Source organism: Pelobates fuscus, chromosome 4 (genome assembly GCF_036172605.1).
Source record: "Pelobates fuscus isolate aPelFus1 chromosome 4, aPelFus1.pri, whole genome shotgun sequence".
Taxonomy (NCBI): Eukaryota; Metazoa; Chordata; class Amphibia; order Anura; family Pelobatidae; genus Pelobates; species Pelobates fuscus.
This window is the reverse complement of record NC_086320.1, coordinates 40,607,213-40,629,427: the sequence shown is the minus strand read 5'-3', so window position 1 is coordinate 40,629,427 and position 22,215 is coordinate 40,607,213. Positions and strand designations below refer to the sequence as shown.

Sequence of the window (22,215 nt, the reverse complement as noted above, 5' to 3'; positions counted from 1 at the left end):
ACCATGATACAAGGGAGACATACCATCCCTCACGGGACCACCCCACACCCATAGAAGTCACCAATGGACTACAACACACCCCAAGGTGTGGGTAGTACAAAGGCTACATTGAATATCCCCCTAACCAAAAGTTGAAGAGACCTGCGCGTCTCATCGCTCATAAATGCTGATGTAGAACTCTGGCGCATATCTAACTACAGGCAGACAAGTTACACACGCTACCTAAACTTAAACCGCAGTACGGTCATGCTTAGTCTAGACTCCAACATAAGCTTAACCAAATTAGATCTGCGAATCCAAAACACTTGAACGGGTTGTCTAACTGCAGACTGAGGACAATGGAGACCTGCGTGTCTCACTATCTTGCTATGTAAATATTGTGTCTACCTGTTTTATTGGATACCCTAAAATAAAAACCAAATTTACAAAAGATAAAAAAATAATAATAAAAAATAAAATACGTGCTATGCTGGGACCTGCGTGTCACCAATGTATGATTGACCGAACACCACTTCCTTAAATGATTGTTAATGTTTCATACTGAAGGGACCTGCGTGTCCTAACTGACGTTTACTCAAAGATATTTGACAAGTTGAACAATTGAAAATTTCAATAAAAATATATTTACAAAATAATAAAAATAAATAAAGCCTACGACAATTATGTACTTACAGCAACATCCCCCAGGAAGAAAGATGACCAATAAATTAAAATAAAGATTACTTGGCGCCACTGCTTAAAGGACCACTCTAGTGCCAGGAAAGCATACTCGTTTTCCTGGCACTAGAGTGCCCTGAGGGTGCCCCCACCCTCAGGGACCCCCTCCCGCCCGGCTCTGGAAAGGGGAAAGGGGTAAAAACTTACCTTTTTCCAGCGCTGGGCGGAGAGATCTCCTTCTGCTTTCCTCCTCCGATCCTCCTCTTCTCCTCCCCGTCGGCTGAATGCGCACGCGCGGCAAGAGCTGCGCGCGCATTCAGCCGGTCACATAGGAAAGCATTCATAATGCTTTCCTATGGACGCTGGCGTGCTCTCACTGTGAAAATCACAGTGAGAAGCACGCAAGCGCCTCTAGCGGCTGTCAATGAGACAGCCACTAGAGGACATAGGGGGAAGGCTTAACCCATTCATAAACATAGCAGTTTCTCTGAAACTGCTATGTTTATGAAAAAATGGGTTAACCCTAGAAGGACCTGGCACCCAGACCACCTCATTAAGCTGAAGTGGTCTGGGTGCCTAGAGTGGTCCTTTAAAAATGATAGTAAATGTTTGCCAATGTAAGATAGCTCATATCTATTTTTTAATAAAATTTGTTATGTGAATGATATCAGTACATGTATTTATTGGAATATTAAAGGGACGAGCTGTAATCAATGGTCCAGTTATTGAAATAATAATATATTTGAAAAGTTGTAATTTGTTGCCCACACTTTGAAAGTTTCATAAAAGACAGTTGAGGACAACTACACTACTTTTTCACAGCAAATGCAGGTTTGGCAAACATGTGTTAGCAACCTTAGCAGTGGAGATTACACAGCCCGAGAGAAAGATGGCTTTTAGGTAACAACACCTGCATCTTTGTTAAAGAATCAGGACATGTGGATATTTAGAACAGGCATGTTTAAACTTATTTATCAAATTATCAGGAACAATCTGGTGAGATTCCTTTTTATTTTCAATGTAAGACAAGGGAATCTCTGTTAAATAGAAAAAAAATGGTACGTACAAATATATCTTTAGAATTTGAAGAAGTGATTTTGGTGCATAGATGATGCCCGTGCAGTCTGTTTAATTCTCTGTCGTTTACTTAGTTAAAGTGGCTTTGTCACCCGCCCTAAAAAAATGAGTATTTCATAGCTCACATTGACTGTACTGGAAGTTCCAACGCTGTCAAAAAATATACTAAGATATAGTAGGGATTACTTTGTCTTAGTATATTTCCTACTCTTAACAAAACTTTCCAAAATGCCAAAGTTTTGTCATTTCCTCCAGCCACCAGTGATGGGTGTAGGGAAAAAATACATTGTCTATTGAGCATCCGCAGCCTTGTCCTTAGTGTTGTCGCATGTGCGAGAGTACAACACTGACGTGGATCCCGGCAGATGAAGCTCAAAGAGAAGAGGACCAGCAAGAAGACCATGGGGGCAGCTGCATTGGATAGCTACATTTAAGGGGGGGGGGGGGAATTAACTTTCCCTCCATCCTGCGGTCACCCAAATGAGCAGTCACCATGGGGGAGCCTTTGCAAAAATGCAAAGACCCCAGACAGTGACAGAGCCACTTTAAATAACTTTGCTATTGCACTCCTTGCCGCACCTCGATGACTGCCAATCATACAACCTACCTATACACTTCCTAAAATAATATATCAATTTCTCCATATTTAAATCATTAGCAGTGTTTCCTTTAGAACTTGCAGGAGGCTTATCTCACTGCTTACATGTATTAAGTGTTCACAGCTCTGTTAATTGACAGCTAATTTAAGCATAACACATTGCCCTCTGCCAACACCCTCCTTTGTGAGATATCATAAAGACCTTCCACTATAAAGGTTATTCACTAAAGTGTGAATTGTCAGGAATTCAAACTCAATTTAAAGTGAATTTCACATCTGAGACTAATATAGCTGACGTGGAAGCATAGGTGACTTGGGAATTCAAAGGCATTTTTAAATTTAAGACCAAAATTGCTGAAATGGTAAAACTCTTCAAGAATTCTCACTTTGGTGAAAAACCCAGTGAGACTGAAGAAAAACCTACAGACATGGAACCGCTTGTTTTGACTATTGTTTTCATTTAATTTATCAAAGATCCAGTATTTATTGAATAAGGTTTGTTTATATACATATATATTTTTTTTCTTCTTCACCAATATCTATTTTCATGTATGTTTTAATAACTTCCAAACATGTTCGAGGTATATTCACTTAACTGTTATTTGAGAATGTGTTCAAAACATATTATACTTGACTGATTGCCGCAAGACTGATTTTCCTCTCTAGTCGGTCTTCTCACGCCTCACCCCTCTGTCAGTCCATACATTGGCTTCCTGTATCCTATAAGAATCAACTCAAAGTACTAACTCATACCTATAAAGCACTAACCAATTCTAGCCCCTCTTATATCTCATCACAGATCCGTAGGTATGCCCCTTCTCGGTCTCTCTGCTCTGCCTGTGACCCGTACGGCCAACACACGCTTGCAGGACTTTTCGCGGGTGGCTCCCTTCCTATGGAATAGCCTGCCTACCACCATCAGATTCTGCCCTAGTCTTCAATCATTTAAAAAGTGCCTTTAAACCCATCTCTTTAGGAAAGCTTATGGCCTCCCAGAGTAACCTCTACCTCACATACCTGTCTCTTGCTCTCTCCTAAAGGGCAGCACTCTATTCTCTCCTCCAGCTCTACATCACTCCCACCTTATTTGATTGCTATTTCCTGTCCTAATGTGTTTTACACCCCACCTCCTATAGACTGTACGCTCATTTGAGCAGGGTCCTCTTCAACCTATCTTTCCTGTAAGTTTTCTTGTAATTGTCCTATTTATAGTTACATCCACCCTCTTATAATATTGTAAAGCGCTACGGAATATGTTGGCGCTATATAAATGGTAATAATAATAAAAATAACGAATCACCGTCGAGCATAAACAAGGAAGTTTGTGCTCGGCAAAAAAAAAATGGGTGGGTCAGGTCATGGTATCAAAAGATCGGATATATTTTTTTCGAACTACCCCGTTATCTATACCATTAAACTTTTTAAATAAAATTCATTCAACTTTAATAAAAATTTATATTGAAAAGTAAACCAAGCCGGGTAAAACGTACTACTTTACAACATCTAAAGATAAATCGTGGATTAGGAGTTCCAGACTTCCCTAAATATTATACAGCAACAAATGCTGCCTCCGCTATTAAATTTAATATAGAATTCAACAAACCAAGATGGCTGGAGATGGAATCAGATCAAATAAATCCCATTTCAATTTAAGACATTTTATGGTTACCTCCTAATAAACGCCCCAAAAATTCTGATATGTTTCCTACTACCAAAATTACCCTAAAAGCTTGGCACACTATTTTTAAAACTGTTAGTCAATTATCTGGTATGTAAAATGTATCTCCTTGATCCAAACAGTAAAGCAACTATTTCATTATGTTACTCCCAAATATCTACTAGACCCAACACTAAATTAAATTACATGTTATCATGGGAGTCAGAATTAGGCACTCAATATGATTTAGATGATTGGCTCAGTTTTCCCCTAAATTTAAAATGTATAATACAATGCACAAATCATTTTCAAAATCATTTTAAACTCATATATAGATGGTATTTAGTTCCAACAAAACTACATAACATAAACCCAAATATACCTGATAAATGTTGGAGAGAATGTGGGGATATTGGAAATATGTCCCATTTATGGTGGTTCTGTCCAAATTAAAAAAAAAAAAATGGGAGAAATATACATGCATTAATTCAAAACATCTTTGACTTATTTTACTACAGAATTAGGCTTGTTTAAAAAGTTTCTTTGTTCCATAAATCCAAGTCAACGTTTCTACCATCAGCTCCACCACGCAGGCTCGCTGCCTAGGTGTTCTCTTTGACTCTGACCTCTCCTTCAAGCCTCATGTTCAATCTATCGCCAAATCCTGTCATTTACATCTCAAAAACATTGCTTGCATCCGTCCCTACTTAACGCCAGATGCGACTAAGGTGTTGGTCCATTCCACTGTCCTTTCTCGCCCTGACTACTGTAATCCGCTTCTCAGTGGTCTTATGTGCTCCCAACGTGCGCCGTTACAGTCCATAATGAATGCGGCAGCGAGGCTCATCTTCCTGTCCGCCCGCACCTCCCATGCCTCACCCTTCTGTCAGTCCCTACATTGGCTTCCTATAAAATATAGAGCTCAATTTAAAATTCTGGTTCTTGCTTTCAAATCTCTACATAATGCTGCTTCCACCTATCTAACCTCCCTTATACACAAGTATGCAGTGCAGGCCCTTACGATCTGCTAAAGACTTACGTCTATCTTCTGTCCGTACTCCCACCTCTAATGCTCGCCTTCAAGATTTCTCGAAGGGCTGCACCGTTCGTGTGGAACTCGCTTCCCTCCTCCGTTAGATGCTCACCCAGTCTCCACTCCTTCAAAAAATCGGTAAAAACCCACTTCTTCATAAAAGCATATCAATTAAACTGTTACTAGCTCCTGACTGATTCCTCTTCTGCAACTGTCACTAGTCTAATACTATCCCTACCTTTTTGTGTCATTTTACCCCACTCCCTCTAGCATGTAAGCTCATTGAGCAGGGCCCTCAACCCCTCTGTTCCTGTGTATCCAACTTGTCTGGTTGCAACTACATGTATGTTCGTCCACCCATTGTAAAGTGCTGCGGAATTTGATGGCGCTATATAAATATCATAATAATAAAATCGACAAAATAATTACAGGACATATTTTAATTCCTGCCACTTGTTCACTACCCAGTTACTGGAAATCTCCCAAATTACCCTCAAGTAAAGAAATTCTGAACCTGACACTAGAGAATAAAACATATGAATTGGCCAAAAGACAATAATACCACTTATTAGATAAGTTATTATACTACTGGAATTTATGGTAAATGTATTGTTTGTAAATAGTTATGTATCATTTATTTGTTATGTAAAGTAATGTTTTATTCTTTATTTTGAAGTACAGATATATACCTATATATATATATATATATGAATGGATACGACTTTTCTCCCAGTTTCCCCATCCCGTTAATATTTATTGTATCTGTTACTATTGGTCACTGTTTATTACAATATATAAAAAAAAAAAATTGTTATGTTACAACGTGGATAATAAGGACGAGTGGTCCTATGATTTTGTTGTCAACCCCCCCCCCCCCCGTCCTTCTTCCTTTCTGTACCCTCATTCCCCTTTTTTTTTTCTTTTTGAAAATAACAATAAAAACCTCAATTTTTTTTTTTAAATGGAACCTAGAGATTTCCTTCAACCTTCAAGACAAGACAGTTGCTTTTATCATAATATTTATTTCTTAAGTAGTACTTGCACTGAAGTCACGTTAGTGAACTACATCTCCCATGATGCTTTGCCAGCAAGAGCATTATAGGAGCTGTGGTCCACAATATCTGGAGTGCCGTCAGTTGCCTATTGTAAAGGTCCATTCAGTAAGAGTCGGCCTGCATCTGAATGCTTTTTAGCTGTCAACATTTGGCTGTTTCAACTGAATTTAACCCACCCAGCTATTTACAAGCCGTTCAGCTATTATTTCAGCTAAATCCGCACTACTATTCTATTTGGCTGCTGTTCAGTAACTTTTAAAAATCTTGAGTGCGCCTTTAAGTTGTAAAAATATATTAAAAATACAGCTAGGCCATTTTTAACAAAATTGACGAGTTTGCCCAACCCACTCTTAGGTGAATAAATTCCTTTGGTTAAATCAATGCCAAAACCTAATTTCTCACCTTTTCCAAGTATACTTATTAAAGTCACCTATCATTTTGTTTTACAATAAAGTAAGCCTGCCAAAAGATTTACTGAGGAAGCTCGAGAAGATTTGTTCTCTGTGTGACTGTTATTGAGTTTGCAATTCATTTTATGAATGCATAACATTTTATGAAAATTGACATTAATATAAAACAAAACACTGCTAAAGGCAGGATTGAAATTTAATTATACAAAATGTTGATTACGATCCTTTAAAAAATAAAAAAGGACAACGTGAAGCATATGGCGTGCTTTATGGTAGTGATTGCGAGTAACGGCAAGATAATAGTCAGCATTTTTGAGTTTAAAATGGTCAGATGCCAAAAAGCTAAAAAAAAAAAAAAAAAAAAAAAAATCCGGCGCCAAGCACAGATTAATTGTACCCATTATACCAAGCACTATGCATAATATGAGATTCAATTATTAATAATCCAATAAATTTAAGGTACAGTTATGTAGAACTTGGCGTGTTATTCAATGCCTCCAAGTCTAGTACACATGCAGTGAAATGAATAACAAATATTTAAAAAAGATTCTTTCTTGCAACAAAGGCAAAAAAATAGCACCAAGGGAACAGAGAAGTTGAAAACTCTGATAAATATTTTCCAATTCGTATTTTAATATTCTAAATAATATGCGTAATTATAATTAACCCAAATCTCTTCTCTGAAACCATTTATGGCTTTGCCACCTATTTACTTCCTTGAATCAAGTCTACGTTTACTGGAAAGGACGCAATCAAGAAAATATCGAGCATTAGCAAGGAAAGTTATTTACTTTCCTCTCGCAATTACCAGCACACTACGCTTTTTGATCTACAATTAGTGATGTGGAATAAGAGATACAACGATTTTGGCTGGACCAGAATCCATTAAGGTAATCCTATGTTCAATATGTCTAAACCTCAACCCAATAAGTTGCTCCCAAACAGTAACAGACAATGTGTGTATTATGGATTTTTAGATTAGTGGCTAGTGAAAACTTTTTGGCATGTCAAAATTACAAAATAGTCTGTAAAGAGCACAATTCCAGATGCATACACTGTGCTGTCCACGTGATACCTATGTGACCCATCTCTACTAAAGGTCAAGAAGTGGAGGCCTGAGGCCTAAAGAAATTCTAAAGCTTGTGAGTTCCACATCAAGAAGGCAGAATGGGGCAATAATATAAAATGTAGCAGTTGTCATGGAAACTAACATAGCAATGCAAAAATGCCAAATCCCTCAATGCCTTTACATTGAATGCAGAGAAGACCTAAGCTATGCTCTCAAATCTCAATATAGTTTTCACTATAAGTTATATACATCCTAAATTGTATGATGGGTAGAGGAGGACCCTCATCACTTCTGTTAACTGTTCTGTTAACTTTAAAAACGAATTTCTTTAAGAAAGCAAATCAATTAAACTGTTAATAGCTTTCCTTCCCCGTACTTTGGTAGCCCACCCTGCTTGCACTCTAATCTTACATTGCATGCATTTATACTAACATTGTTTAAAACTTCATAATTATATTTCCAACCATTTCAACATCAAATGTCATATTGCCCTTATTTGTACCACAGACTGTAAGTAATACAGTAAAGTAAAAACTTTCACCCATAGATCCAGGTGTGTAAGATTCTGCATACGTTGTAAGAGAGCCCTCCATGGGGACCACAAGCGGCTTAAGAAATGTCTTTGCCTGACTGTAACCACTGCCATCGCTTCACAGGTATAGTTCTCTATGGCGATACGGCCTTGGCGTCTCTGTAACCGAAGGCCTAATATCACGCATGGGTACTTGAATTAACTTGCACAGCTGATAACTATACCAAGTGCTATGACTTTGGCTTGGAGTCACGTTATCCACCAGCAATCGCATTATATCAGATCTTGGAGAGTTACAGCAAAGAAAGAGACAAGCAACGTCTTCTTGATGTAAACAGGAGCAACTCACTTTTTTTCCCCCCACTTCATATCAGGATATACAAATTACAATAGATATACAACCTTTTGGCCCAGCAGGAGGGGGAAAGGGCAGGGACAGGAAAGATAGTGTGGCTAGGGACATCATCCTCCCCCTCAATTTCAGTTAATCAATGATATTATCCCACACTAGGAAGGACTGCCTAGTAGTGTGGTAGCCAATTAGATATCTGCAGCGGAGGGGACCACAGCAGTGAAAGTAATGGCTGTGGTAGAGGTTGGCCCCTCTCCAGGTCCTGCCAGCTAAGCATTTTATGAGGTGTGTGGCAATTAATTGTTTAAGCTAAAATTGTTACGTTATAATAATGAAAGATAGCTACAGAGGTGGTCAACAAGGAAAGCCTAACTCGGGCAGCCTTCTTAACCCATATAAAGGAAGATAAAGTCTTTCTGGACCAATGTACAGTAGTTTTTAGATATTATAATCGAGAGAGTGAAAGATGTAGAGTAGTTTAGGGAGTACCATCATTTTAATGGAAAGTATTCTCCATCCCAAGACAGAAAAAACAACTTTCAACTGGAGAGATCCTGTTTAATTTGTGTAAGCATGGGGAGACGGTAAATTTACAGATCGTGGAGATGGATTTTGAAATCTTGACACCTAGGTAGGTAAGATGCTCTTTGTGCTAATCAAAGGTGAATTGCTGGATCAAGGAGGACACATAGCCCAAGACAGACCGATAGGAAGGGCTTGTGTTTAACGATCAGCTTTATATTCTCTATTATGTCTGGTCAGACAGCAACTGGTCATTCAGCCTCCGTGAGCCTGAGCCTTAGTAGGAAAAGGCTCCCGAACTGTAAGCATAATGAGAGCATGATCCAACCAGGAGATCACCTAAACGTCATCACCCACTATTCTGTCCTTCAGGCTCGGTCGGTCTATTCTGGAATAAGAGTTGTGCACTACTGAGTGGAATGTGTAATCAGCTTCTAATGGGTGAAAATTCTGCCAAGGGTCCACATAGTAGTGAAGCTGTAGCGTTTTCCCTATGTGTCTGGTGATGAGAGTGTGCTGTGTCATCATTAGGGATGTGCATGGGCAAAAAATTTGGTTCAGTTTGGCACTTACGAAATTCGGGACCTTGGGAATTCGGGACTTCGACAATTTCCTAACCATACCACACCCCTAATCCTACCTCTAATCCTAATCCTGCCCCTAACCCTACCTCTATCCCTACCCTTGCCCCCTAACCCTTCAGCAATTCGGTTCGGCACTTCCCAAATTCGTCACTTCGGACATTTGGAAGCATCCAAATGTCCTAATTGCCGAAATTCATCCGAATTTAAATTCGGACCAAAACGAATTGCACATGTCTAGTCATCATCTCTGGAGACACTGAATGTGACATAGAAGAGTCTAACTTTAGATCCAGGAGAGAATTACAATAACAACTAATGTAAGGTTGCCAAGGGAAGGAATCCGTGAGAAGACTTCCTCCAAAAACTGGGGTTGGTTTTCATGTGGCTCATATATATTCACAAGTGTGTATGGCAGGTTGTTAAGAAAACAGTGCATTACCAAATATCGACCCTCATGATCACTTTTTGAGCACCAAAAGAAAATGATGCATCTTTACTTATCAGTTTAGAGGTGCTCTTCCTCTTCTTGCCATTACCAAGTGCTATTATAAATTAAAAACAGTTCTGTCCAGTTACAGCATTGTTTCAGTAAACTCCGATACAATGGTGCTATGCCCTCTGCATTAATTGTATCATTTACTGCATTGTATGAAATATATGTTTGAAATATATATATATTTATATATATATATATTAAAGTTTAAAAAGCAGTCTGAAAGAAACATTTAATGGGTGAAAGCGAGGCAGGTTTCAATCAATCAGTTGATACATACAGGTAAATGACAGCACTTTTTCCTTCAAGTGCGAATCCAAAAATAGAAATCATTGCATTTGTGTTTTTGGAACAAACAAACAACAGGTGTACCAATTAAATGTGTTGGCACTGTGGTGACATAGGGGAGCAAAGGATCTTCTATGAGACTTCTTCACGAGCAGATTGATGGAATATAATAATCACTTAATTCAAATGAATTCTAGCTGATATCTAAATATAAGTGGTTACCAATTAGAGTCGATGAACTAATCACTAAACACTTACTGAATGGTAATAAGCTATTGTTTAGTTTTTTTGTAAGGAAATTAAACCTCCATGATATTTCCTTCATGATTTCCAGTCTAAATATATACACCATCCGTGGTTTTATTATTCTGTTCCTGTGCTGGTATATATTTATTTAGGTACCTGTATATGAAACATCTGCCATTGTCGTTATAGAACCACTCTCAAATGAGTTTGAGACAGAAAGGAACACGGTGTTAAATGTCTAATAGTCAAATACCGTATTTCTACTTTTTATTCCTTAATTTCCTAAATTAACTTTAGCAATCCCTCAATTAAAGAGAAACTGTCACTTGCCAGTTTTTTTATACTAGGTTTACTTAATTTCTATGTTTAACAAGTGTGTTTGTAAGGTCTGGAAAAACAAAATTAAATGTAGTAATCCACACCTCTCTATCCTGCAACTGAAAGCCTCCATATCTTAGCTACCGGTCAACCATTGTTATAAGCTCCGCCCTTTGTGTCTATCAGTCAACATAGAGAGAGCAATATTCGTTTCTCCCAGCTATACCAGGGCTGCTCGAAAATGGTTTAACACTCAATGGAGAGACAGACAACTCAGAGAACTACTGGTTCAATACCTACAGTGTCCCTTTAAGGACCGAGAGCATCTTGTGTGCATTGCCCCTTCAGATTAATCAGACAAACTGGCCATATTTAGTTCTTGGTTGCAAGTCTACTAGAGCTAGTGAAAACATAAAATAGGCAATCCAGAAACAACCACAAACACATTTTATCTTCTGTGATACAATTTCAGCCCTTCTCCACTTATGACTTTGTTTCCATTTGTACAAAGAGTTATGAACACAGTAAGAGAAACATCTGCTCGGTATGTCTCAGGTGGATTACAAAATCATTCTAATTTTTCACACAAAATGTCATAATTGCAAAGGTCTCAACACATGGCTAGAAAATTATCTTTAATCTAAAAAATGGATCCTTTAGCAAAATCTGGGCCCAGTTTAGAATAAATTCTAGCAATAGAACACTGCATTGCATCTCTTGTGTCTTATGGAGGGTCAGACCCCTGAACTGGATCATTTCAGTAGCTAAATGAGATTTGCTGCGCTGACACCATCCCCCCTTATATTTTATACATTTCCCATTTGACTTATAATGCCATTCATTTTTCTTACATGATTCAAATGTGTCTTGATTTTGTTTTGGAAACAATGTTGACTTATTACCTAGTTATAGAAACATAGAAACATAGAATGTGACGGCAGATAATAACCATTTGGTCCATCTAGTCTGCCCAATTTTCTAAATACTTTCATTAGTCCCTGGCCTTATCTTATAGTTAGGATAGCCTTATGCCTATCGCATGCATGCTTAAACTCCTTCACTGTGTTAACCTCTACCACTTCAGCTGGAAGGCTATTCCATGCATCCACTACCCTCTCAGTAAAGTAATACTTCCTGATATTATTTTTAAACCTTTGTCCCTCTAATTTAAGTTACTTAGGTTTTTCCCCATGTTAATTGTACTTCCTTATTGTGTCCTATGAAGTACCCCTATTCAAATTATACCAACAAAAATGTATATGACAAAACACTCCAGGATTACTTTAGCAGTATTTCTGGGTGATTGACAGGATTTAGGAGTTTCAGGCATTTAGGACTCAATTTTATATTTGCATAAACTTTCAAATGATTTAATATATTTGGAAAAACTTTTAAAGTTATTTAAGATTTAGATATACTAAAATATTTCACTACTTTGAATTGTTTTAAATAAATTTTTATAAATGATATGCTTCATATTTAAAAGTGTGTCCAAAAATATTAAATAATTTTAAAAACGTATCTAAAAATATTAAAGGGATTCTATTGTGCCAGGAAAGCAAGCCGTGGCGCATCAATGTTTTCCTACGGGGATTTCGGTGAGGCTGGAAGTCCTCATGCATAGCGTGAGGACGTCTGTCTTTTTTTAGACTACCAGAAGTCCCTGGAAGTCCCTCTAGTGGCTGTCTGGTAGAAAGCCAATAGAGGTGGAGTTAACCCTGAGAGGTAAATATTGCAGTTTCTCAGAAACTTAAATAATTACCGTTGTAGGGTTAAGGGACAAGGGACAATGCACACAGGCCACTTCAACAAACTGAAGTGATCTAGATGCCTTTAAAGGGATACCATAGTCACCAGAACAACTACAGCTTATTGTATTTGTTCTAGTGAGTATAATCATTCCCTTCAGGCTTTTTGCCGTAAACATTGTCTTTCAGAGAAAATGCAGTGTTTACATTACAGCCTAGTAAAATCACCACTGGCCACTCCTCAGATGGTTGCTAGAGAGGCTTCCTGGGGCATTACTGCACACTGTGCAGCACTGCCATTCAGTGTCTCCAACCTCTGCATGGAGACACTGAACTTTCCTCATAGAGATGTATTGATTCAATGAATTTCTATGAGGAGATGCTGACTGCAAGGGCTATGTTTGATTTGTGCTGGCTCTGCCCCTAATCTGCCTCCTTGACATTCTCAGCCAATCCAATGCTTTCCTATGTGAAAGCATTGTGATTCGCTTTGAATAACACTTCTAATGAGGTCAGCCAAGCAGGCAGATCAGGGGCAGAGCAGCAGCAGACTGAAATAAAGTTAAGATTTTGCTATATTTAGGGTTGCAATGACGGAGCCAGGGGGTGCTGGATAGTTATTTTTTTTTTTTTTTAACACTATAGGGTCAGGAATACAGGTTTGTGTTCCTGGCCCTACAGTGTTCCTTTAAATCGAGCAAGAAGTTGGATAAGGTTTCTGTACATTTAAGAGCTGATCCTGCTGATGCTGTCAATAAACATTGTCAATAAAACGAAGTGAACCGGTTCTAGTAGATGCTACATATGTCCAATCCATAAACTACTTCCACCGAGTTTCACAGAACATTTGATATGTTATAGCTACAGTAATGAAGTTCCATTATTACAGGTGTATCTGTGTTTCAGAAGAATGTGCCAACAGTTGTTCTTGACACAACAACTGTAACACCAAAACTACTAGGTGTATTTCTAGTGAATATTTTAACCGCATGATGGCCTGCTTTTTAATACACTTTTCCTTTTTGCGGTGAGAGGTAACCTGATTCACATTTCACAATGTATACTATTCTCTACATATTTTGTCAGCTCTGTTTTGAAGCAAATGATGCACCCACATGTTTAGCTGAGAGGGCAATTGTTTAATTACATCTTCTCCTCTAAAACTGAATGGTCATGGTTTACGGATGTAAATTCCCTCAAATCAAAGCTGACAGGATGAACTTTCATCATTATTGACATTATATTTATTTTGTTTTAACCCCTTAAGGACCAAACCTCTGGAATAAAAGGGAATCAAGACATGTCACACATGTCATGTGTCCTTAAGGGGTTAAAGAACCAATATAGTGCCAGGAAAACACACTTGTTTTCCTGGCACTATAGTGCCCTGAGTGTGCCCTCACCCTCAGGGACCCCCTCCCGCCGGGCTGGATGGAGAGGAAGGGGTTGAACTTACCTCTTTTTCCAGCGCCGGGCGGGGAGCTCTCCTCCTCCTCTCCTCCTCTTCGGCTGAATGCGCGTGCGCGGCAAGAGCCGCGTGCGCATTTAGCCAGTCTCATAGGAAAGCATTCACAATGCTTTCCTATGGACGCTGGCGTCTTCTCACTGTGAAAATCACAGTGAGAAGCACGCAAGCCCTCTAGCGGCTGTCAATGAGACAGCCACTAGAGGCTGGATTAACCCATTTATAAACATAGCAATTTCTCTGAAACTGCTATGTTTATAGAAAAAAGGGTTAACCCTAGCTGGACCTGGCACTCAGGCCACTTCATTAAGCTGAAGTGGTCTGGGTGCCTATAGTGGTCCTTTAACTTTCCAAATACCTAAGTAATCATGCATATGGCTACATAGCGGCATCTTGAATTTCCATCTTTAGAAGATGCAATGCCTTGTATCTTTGGACCTCAGTATATCTTTTATACATCACTGAAACAGTTTCCAGACATTTTGCTCATTACAAGTTATAATGAAAGAAAGAAAATATTAAGAGCATGTAAAAAAGTTAGCAACAAAATCTGATAAGACAAATAAAGGAAAAGTGATTAGACATTCCAAATGTGTTTTAATTTCTCATTCTCTTCAGCGCTCTATTTTTCTTCTCTAATTATTTTCACCCCAGGACTTCTGCGTCTGTTTTGCATTCTAATCATCTGTGCCTGTTGTGTTTACAGAACAAATACTCTACCCTAATTAAATGATTTGTTTTAACATCACTCTCAAGCCTAAGGTGGTGATTACCTTGGGTGGTTCGGATTCTTTCTGCAGTTTCTTGGGAGTTCCTTTGGAATCCGGAACTTTGGAAGTGTCCTTAGCAGAGGGCGAATCAGGATTTTCACTCTTGATAGCCAGGTTAACGTTGTCCGTGCACACAGGGTGATCGATATTATTTGAGTTCCTTTTGCAATGAATAGCTGGAGGAAATGAAAGAACTGTTTTAGAAAATCAACACCTCTGCAGATTTTAACATAATCTGAAAAAAAATAAATAAACACAATAATGCTGTCTGCAAACAAAATGCACCATTTACCCCGTTGAGTTGTATAATATTCAATCTGGTGGATACAGAATTCAATAGATAACTTTCAAACTTTGTTCTGTAATATTTCAGATCCACTAATCACAATGGAATCAAGTTTGGAGCAACTGCATCCATAATTGAGATTAGATGATTATACTAGAGCATAAATGTTCGGAAAAAGGGTTTACTTTATCAGTAAAACTCGGAACAAAGGGGGGGCATGTCCTGAATCTAAGTGGGAGCAGTCGCATGTTGGACTAGCTCCGCAGAAAAAAAAGCAGACCCACACGGCTGGAACTGCCACACAAGATGTTCCATCACAAGGGCCGTTGCCAGACTGACAAGTTGGACAAGTCTAACTTCTTTGGAGCCAGATCAGGTCCAGCAAAGTACTGAGAGAGGAGATCCAAGATGGTGCCGACAGCGACTCACCTCGAACGCCTGACTCTATTGAAGCAGACATGCCCGTCACCCAGGGGATTCTGCAAACAATGCTGGATACCATGTCAGCCAAACTCCAAAAACTCAGAACAGAGATATTTGGCAGAGGTGACACAGGGAAAAACAGCATAAAATACAACTATTAGAAAACGTCATCACCTTTTAAAAAGAAAGAGTTGCCAAAAACATGAAAAAGTAGATTGTGATCGTAACGGATACAGTTACAGTTGGATAGTTTTCATTACCAACACAATAAATCCCCAATTGTAAGTAATAGACAAGCATTACTACAAACAGGTTTCTACATTTATTTGTAGACAATGTAGGTAAAGAATAGGGCCAGTAATTACAGCAGTATTATATTAGAGTGTCAGTGTTTGTTCCAACAAGCTGCAGAGTAATAACGTTTGTGCGTCTGTGAATACTGAGACTTCTAACATCTGCAGAAAAAAAAAATACACAACTACTGTGAATTACATAGTAAAATTCTATATTTACATCCATTGGTCTTGTTACTGGGAGGTGAATTATACCCGCCATTTTGGATCATACAGACTTAAAGGGACACTATTGTCACCAAAACAACTTTAGCTTCATGAGACAGTTTTGGTGTATAGATCATGTCCCTGCAGTCTTGCTGATCAATTCTCTGCCATTTAGGAGTTAAATCACTTTATTTATGAACCCTAGTCACACCTCCCTGCATGTGACTCGCACAGCCTTCCTAAACACTTTCTGTAATGAGTCATCCAATGTTTATCCTTCCTTTATCGCAAGTTATGTTTAATTTAGATGTTCTTATCCCCTTCTATGTTAATAGCTTACTAGGCCCTCAAAGAGCCTCTTGTATGTGATTAAAGATCAATTTACAGAGCAAGAGAAAATCATTTTTTAAGGTAAATTACATCTGATTGAAAGTGAATCCAGTTTTTTTTTCTTGTCAATCAGAGCAAGGGGAGATGTGGAAATGGCTGCATAAACAGAAACAAGGTGATTTAACTCCTAAATGGCAGTGAATTGAGCAGTGAAACTTGAGAGGCATGATCTATACACCAGAACTGCCTCATTAAGCTAAAGTTGTTTAGGTGACTATGGTGTCCCTTTAATTCAAGTATATGGAAACTTGTCCAGTACTCTAAAGTGTAAGCCTTTAACAATTCTTATTTAAAAATAAATTATTTAGATTGTTGGAGTAGTCAGATGATTAGTATATGGTTCTTTTCTGCTATATGGTCTGTACCCACAGATTACAATAATTCAAATAATAGTTGCAGATTATTACAGTTATTTACACAGTTAAATCACTGAATATCGCAATATAAAAATAAATAATAAAAACACACACCAATGCAAGTGTCTTTCATAAAACATTTTAGAGATCTGCTTTAAAAGCATACCTCTTATTTCTACCCCCTCCACCATGTAATTTAAAATAATATGAGGGAGGGCACTGAATTCCCTAGACAAATTGTCAGTGCTTTACAGATTCCAGTCCAATGTATTAAAACAAATCTATCAGTAAGGTTTACAGGTTGAAAATAACCATGGAGAGAGTTACCCCTCTCAATGTTCTGCATATGGAACTGTAGAACCTACTGTTGTCATACGTCAAGCATGTTTTGTTAGAACTATTTGTTTGGGGTTATCTATTGTACAGCACTATAGATAAGTTCTAAAAAATGATTGCACTTTCGATACGATTGTCCAGACTTTCTGTGACCTCCTATATGGAAGCACTCCAAATTTAATCCCTAGATTCAGTGTATGGCACTGAATATCCCACCATCATGAACTATTTATAGCTATTTATGTAACTGTAGATATAATTTACAACAACAACAAAACATGCTCTTTACAAAGAGTAATTTGTGATTGTGTTTTAAATTGACATTACAGTGTGTTTAATGCTATGAAGTTGTTCTACAAACCCACTTAAAACGTGGAGCTCCTACAAACAAGGGAACATCATTATAATAAAGATGCAGGCAATCTGGGCTCAGAAAAGGCCTGTAACCCCTACTCATTTTAAAGGGTGTGCCATCCACTGTATCCAACTATTCTACAATTTTTAAAGGACCACTATAGGCACCCAGACCACTTCAGCTCAATGAAGTGTTAACCCTGCAGCTGTAAACGTAGCAGTTTCAGAGAAACTGCTATGTTTCACTGAGGGTTAATCTAGTCTCTAGTGGCTGTCTCACTGACAGCCGCTAGAGGCGCTTCTGCTCTTCTCACTGTGAAAAATCACGGTGAGAAGACGCTGGACGTCCATAGGAAAGCATTGAGAAATTTGGTATGAATGCGTGCGCGGCTCTTGCCGACCCAGGATATCCAAATGTTCATCAGTACATCCCTTAGTGTAAATAAATTCTTTAATGGACTTTTTTCTTTATTTTTTTTATTTGGTTTGCATTTTGTATTATTCTTTCAAGCTCCCCTGAATGATGTACTTTTGTAAGAATGCAATCTGAATCATTCCGAACATTACAATTTATTGTGAGACTTGAGCCATTAATCAGTAAGCCGGTGCTTTGATTTAAGTGTGGGATAGGTTTTAAATGTATTTTTATGTGCTTTTTGTGTCTCCTGCAGGCACAAATGATGCCATAATTGATAAGTGCATTTTTTTTGTAGTTTATTAATACTCATTTAACATTATGGGTACACAGTTAGTGGCACTCATAATGACATGAATTAACCTTTGCTGACTGGTGTTTTGTTGATTATCCAAAATAACTAGCAACTATTTCCACTGTTCTCGCAGCATTTCGAAATTAGGAAGTATTGTTAATCTCCGTGGGTTCACTACTAATGCCATGCTTTATGACCTTGCACATGGCATTGACAATTATGCATCATTCAGGCTCCCACAACAATAAATCACCACCAGGCAGATCCTGTATTTTTACAGAGATTTTGTTGTACTTCTATCAGTTATGATCCAAAGGACCCCCGGGCTGACAAGGAAGGGGAGCCGTGACTGCTGCCCATAGTAAGGGTTGGGATAGTTAGGGATACAATGTTGCTAACAGGGGACCAGATAATAAGGGGAAAGAAGGAAGGAGTTTAAGGATTAGGACTCTTTCCCGCCCAGCCTCCTGTATTTTTAGTTGTTGTTTGTGTGTTTCTTTGTCTTGTTTTCTGTTCTTTCTTTGTCACAGCAAGAGGTTTTCCTTGCCAGAGCAAGTGATGCAAGTCCCAAGCCGGCTTTGGGAGTCGCACACTGCTAAGGCTGATGACGGAAGGCAGGCTGCGTAGAACTCTTGAGAACACATGGGTTATCCGTCTGGTGAGCAATCACCCCAACAGCTGATATGTGGAAGAAATGCTGATGCTTTATTTTGATGTTAAAGGACCCCTATAGTTCCAGATAAACAAGCTTGTTTTCCTGGCACTATTGCGTCTTTAGGTCCCCCCACCCTCAGGATCCCACTCCCGCTGGGCTGAAGGGGTTAAAACCCCATCAGCCACTTACCTTTCTCCAGCGCCGGGCTCCCTCGGCACTGGTGAACTCTCTTCTTCCTTCCGACATTAGCACCGAATGTGCATGCGCGGCAAGAGCTGCGCGCGCATTCAAACCGCCCATAGGAAAGCATTTCTTAATGCTTTCCTATGGACGCCCAGCGTCTTCTCACTGTGAGAAATGCGGAAGCACCTCAAGTGGCTGTCAGTGAGACAGCCACTAAAGGCTGGATTAACCCTCAGTGAAACGGCTATGTTTTCAGCTGCAGGGTTTACACTAGAGGGACCTGGGCACCCAGACCACTTCATTGAGCTACAGTGGTCTGTGTGCCTAAAGTGGTCCTTTAAATAACGTTGCCCTTATCCAGTACCCAGGCATCTTGCCTTTATTAGGAAGCAATGGGATAGGTTTGGTTGGGTTTAGCAGTCATGTCCTGCTGGTCCTGACTCTTTAGTTACATCTACCAATTCTGAACCTGTGCTAGAAGCCTGACTCTTTGACTATGCGTACTAATTCTGAATCAGCGCTGGCAGCCTGACCTTTTGACTATGAGTACTAATTCTGAACCCGTGCCTGCAGCGTGACTCTTTGACTAAGACTACTAATTCTGAACCAGCCCTGGCAGCCTGACTCTGTGACTTTGCCTACTAATTCTGAACCCATACTGGCAGCCTGACTCTTTGACTATGCCTACTAATTCTGAACCTGTGCCAGCAACCTGACTCTTTGACTATGACTACTAATTCTGAACCTGTGCCAGCAACCTGACTCTTTGACTATGCCTACTAATTCCAAACCTGTGATAATGGTCATAGCTACAGTTAACAACTATATCTACAGTTCTGCTACTATGTTTTGTCCCTTTACCACAAAATCTTACTTTGGCAAGTGTGATCACCACAATATCTGGGTTGCAGATCCTACAAAATAATAATAACCGTATAATAAGATACTCTCCCAAGGGCCGTTTCTAGAGAAACTGTTCTATCGGGCAGAGCATATAACCTGTTATGGCTTACAACCTATCCAAATTACATTATAAATACACAGATTAAACAAGTCAAACAAAAGTAGCCAAACGCAATGTAACCACTCGACACTGCATTGGAAGAAAAATCGCATCTGTACTGAAGGCATTAACGTTAAACTGTTGTCTGAAAATAAACTTTTTTCATAAAAAGCATATCTATGTATTTGATAGATAGCACAAAATACAAACACCTTTACCAATGCGCACATCACAACTTGAACAGACAAAAAACAAGGCGCCTTTCTGCTTCAAACAGCAGGGAGTCAGGCAGGCTAAACACGAACGCATTTACTATGTATAGAATAAACCTAAAACGTTAAGAGTATAGGGGAATGCAAGAGGGAAAAAGACCTTAAATTGAAGCTCTGAAACTGGAGCTATTCACTATGGCCTCTAACTTTCCCAATGATTCAATACTTAAAAAAAAAACATTTTTTTCTAAAAGTATTTTAGAGAAATGATTTGTCAACACAAGGTTATAAGCATAAATACACGGTTACATAATAATATAGGCTTAAAAAAAGTCCATTGTCAGCCTTTCACGCATATATGTTACTAATGTTGATGCAAAAGAAGAGGAATCACCCAATTTGATTTCCAATTTTTCCAAAAAAGTGTGAAGGGGAAACAAACAGTTATCTTATGTCCACTGAGACATATTTGTTTTTATTAAAGTGAACAAGTCTTGTAGTCTTTCATTGCTTGAATTTTCCATTCTCCTTAATAAATTAGTAGCCCGCCTCTGCACTTTTTTTTATAGATTAATGACATCTGCCATCTGGCTGCCCTCTCCCTAATTTATCCAAATCTCTCTGCAGTTAAGTAACCTGTTCAGGATTGCAGGAGTGTTGGCAGGTCACAAGAAGAGCATCTGTTGGCTCTTTAAGGAGAGCCACAGTAGGTGGTATTGCAGATGTCTATTTAAGCAGGAGTGTTCCCATTGCGGGGGAGAGAGCCTGGCAGTGCATTGTTTCCAGCTGGATAAGTCCCTCCCGAGAATGTCGTCCAAGAACGACATTCCTCAGAGTGAGAAACTCAGTGAAGGCGGAAAGGCTGCTCACATGGCTCGTTCGGTACCCCAAGTGTAGGTATGCTACAATTTTCTGGGAAGGTTTTACAGATTCCCGTATTCTCTTGGGTGTGTCGCAGGAGGCATCGTTGGTTCGGGCATCCTGATAAGGAGAATATCTTGTCAGTGAAACTTCAAAAGCAGGTTAGGCTAGGTCACTTTGACAATTTGCAGGTGTCCCCTTTGGGCTTGGTTCCAAAATATGAACGAGCACCTTTCGGCTCATTCACCATTTATCCTTCCCACTTGGATCTTCAATGAATGATGGCATTGCTAAAGAGGTCTGTCGAGTATGATATGCTTCTTTTGATCATGCATTGGAGTTTGTTTGTCTGGTAGGGCTGGAGGTCCTTTTGGCTAAATCTGAAATTCAATCTGCATTTAGTTTCTTGCCAGGTCATTTGGATTGTTTTAATTTACTGGACTGTCAGTTTAATAGAAATTTATTTTAGGACATGTACCTTCTGATGGGCTGTTTGATTTCATGTTTTTTTTGGTTTTGTTTTTACTTTGAGTTATTCAGTTCCTTTTTTGGAATGGGTGGTTTTGCAGGTGGCAGTTTATTCATCTCTTCTGTATTATCTCGACAATTTTTTGTTTGTGGGTTTGTCGGGTTCTCAGGTTTGTACTTACCTGTTCCCCTTTCATAGGGTTATGGTGGATTTTGGTGTTCCAGAAAACAGAGGGCTCTAGTATGAATATTTCTTCCTGGGGATTCAGATACAGTTGGTTAATAGGGTGTTTCACTTGCCGGAGAACAAGCTTCAGGTTATGTCATCTCTGGTTGATCAGGTTAGATGGGCCCCCTATTGGGCTATTTAAATTCTGCAATCCCTATTGGGCCATTTGAATTTTGCCTGTAAGTCATGCCCATAGTGCGAGCTTTCAGTCACAGATTTTCCTTGGCTACAGTTGGTATTTATCTACCTTTTAACTTTACTTGCCTCACTCGGTATTTGAAGGATGATTTGGGAGTTTGTAGCTTTGTTCCTCGTGGGTTACAGCAGTCAGACAATTTGTCGCAGTTACACAGTGTCTAGCTTGGACTTTGGGCT

General features: G+C 39.0%; 1 protein-coding gene across 2 annotated transcripts in view; it reads right to left on the bottom strand.

Annotated features, from left to right (window-relative positions):
* The window catches only part of SAMD12 (sterile alpha motif domain containing 12), a 362,311-nt gene that overhangs the window by 278,986 nt on the left and 61,110 nt on the right, over positions 1-22,215 (bottom strand). For both annotated transcript variants that reach the window (XR_010090690.1, XM_063450273.1), the window contains exon 2: positions 14,878-15,050. Coding sequence is in view for 1 of the 2 variants with exons in the window: in XM_063450273.1 (XP_063306343.1) it covers positions 14,878-15,050 (173 nt within the window). In the remaining variant the exon portion in view is untranslated. The remainder of the gene's footprint in view (positions 1-14,877; positions 15,051-22,215) is intronic.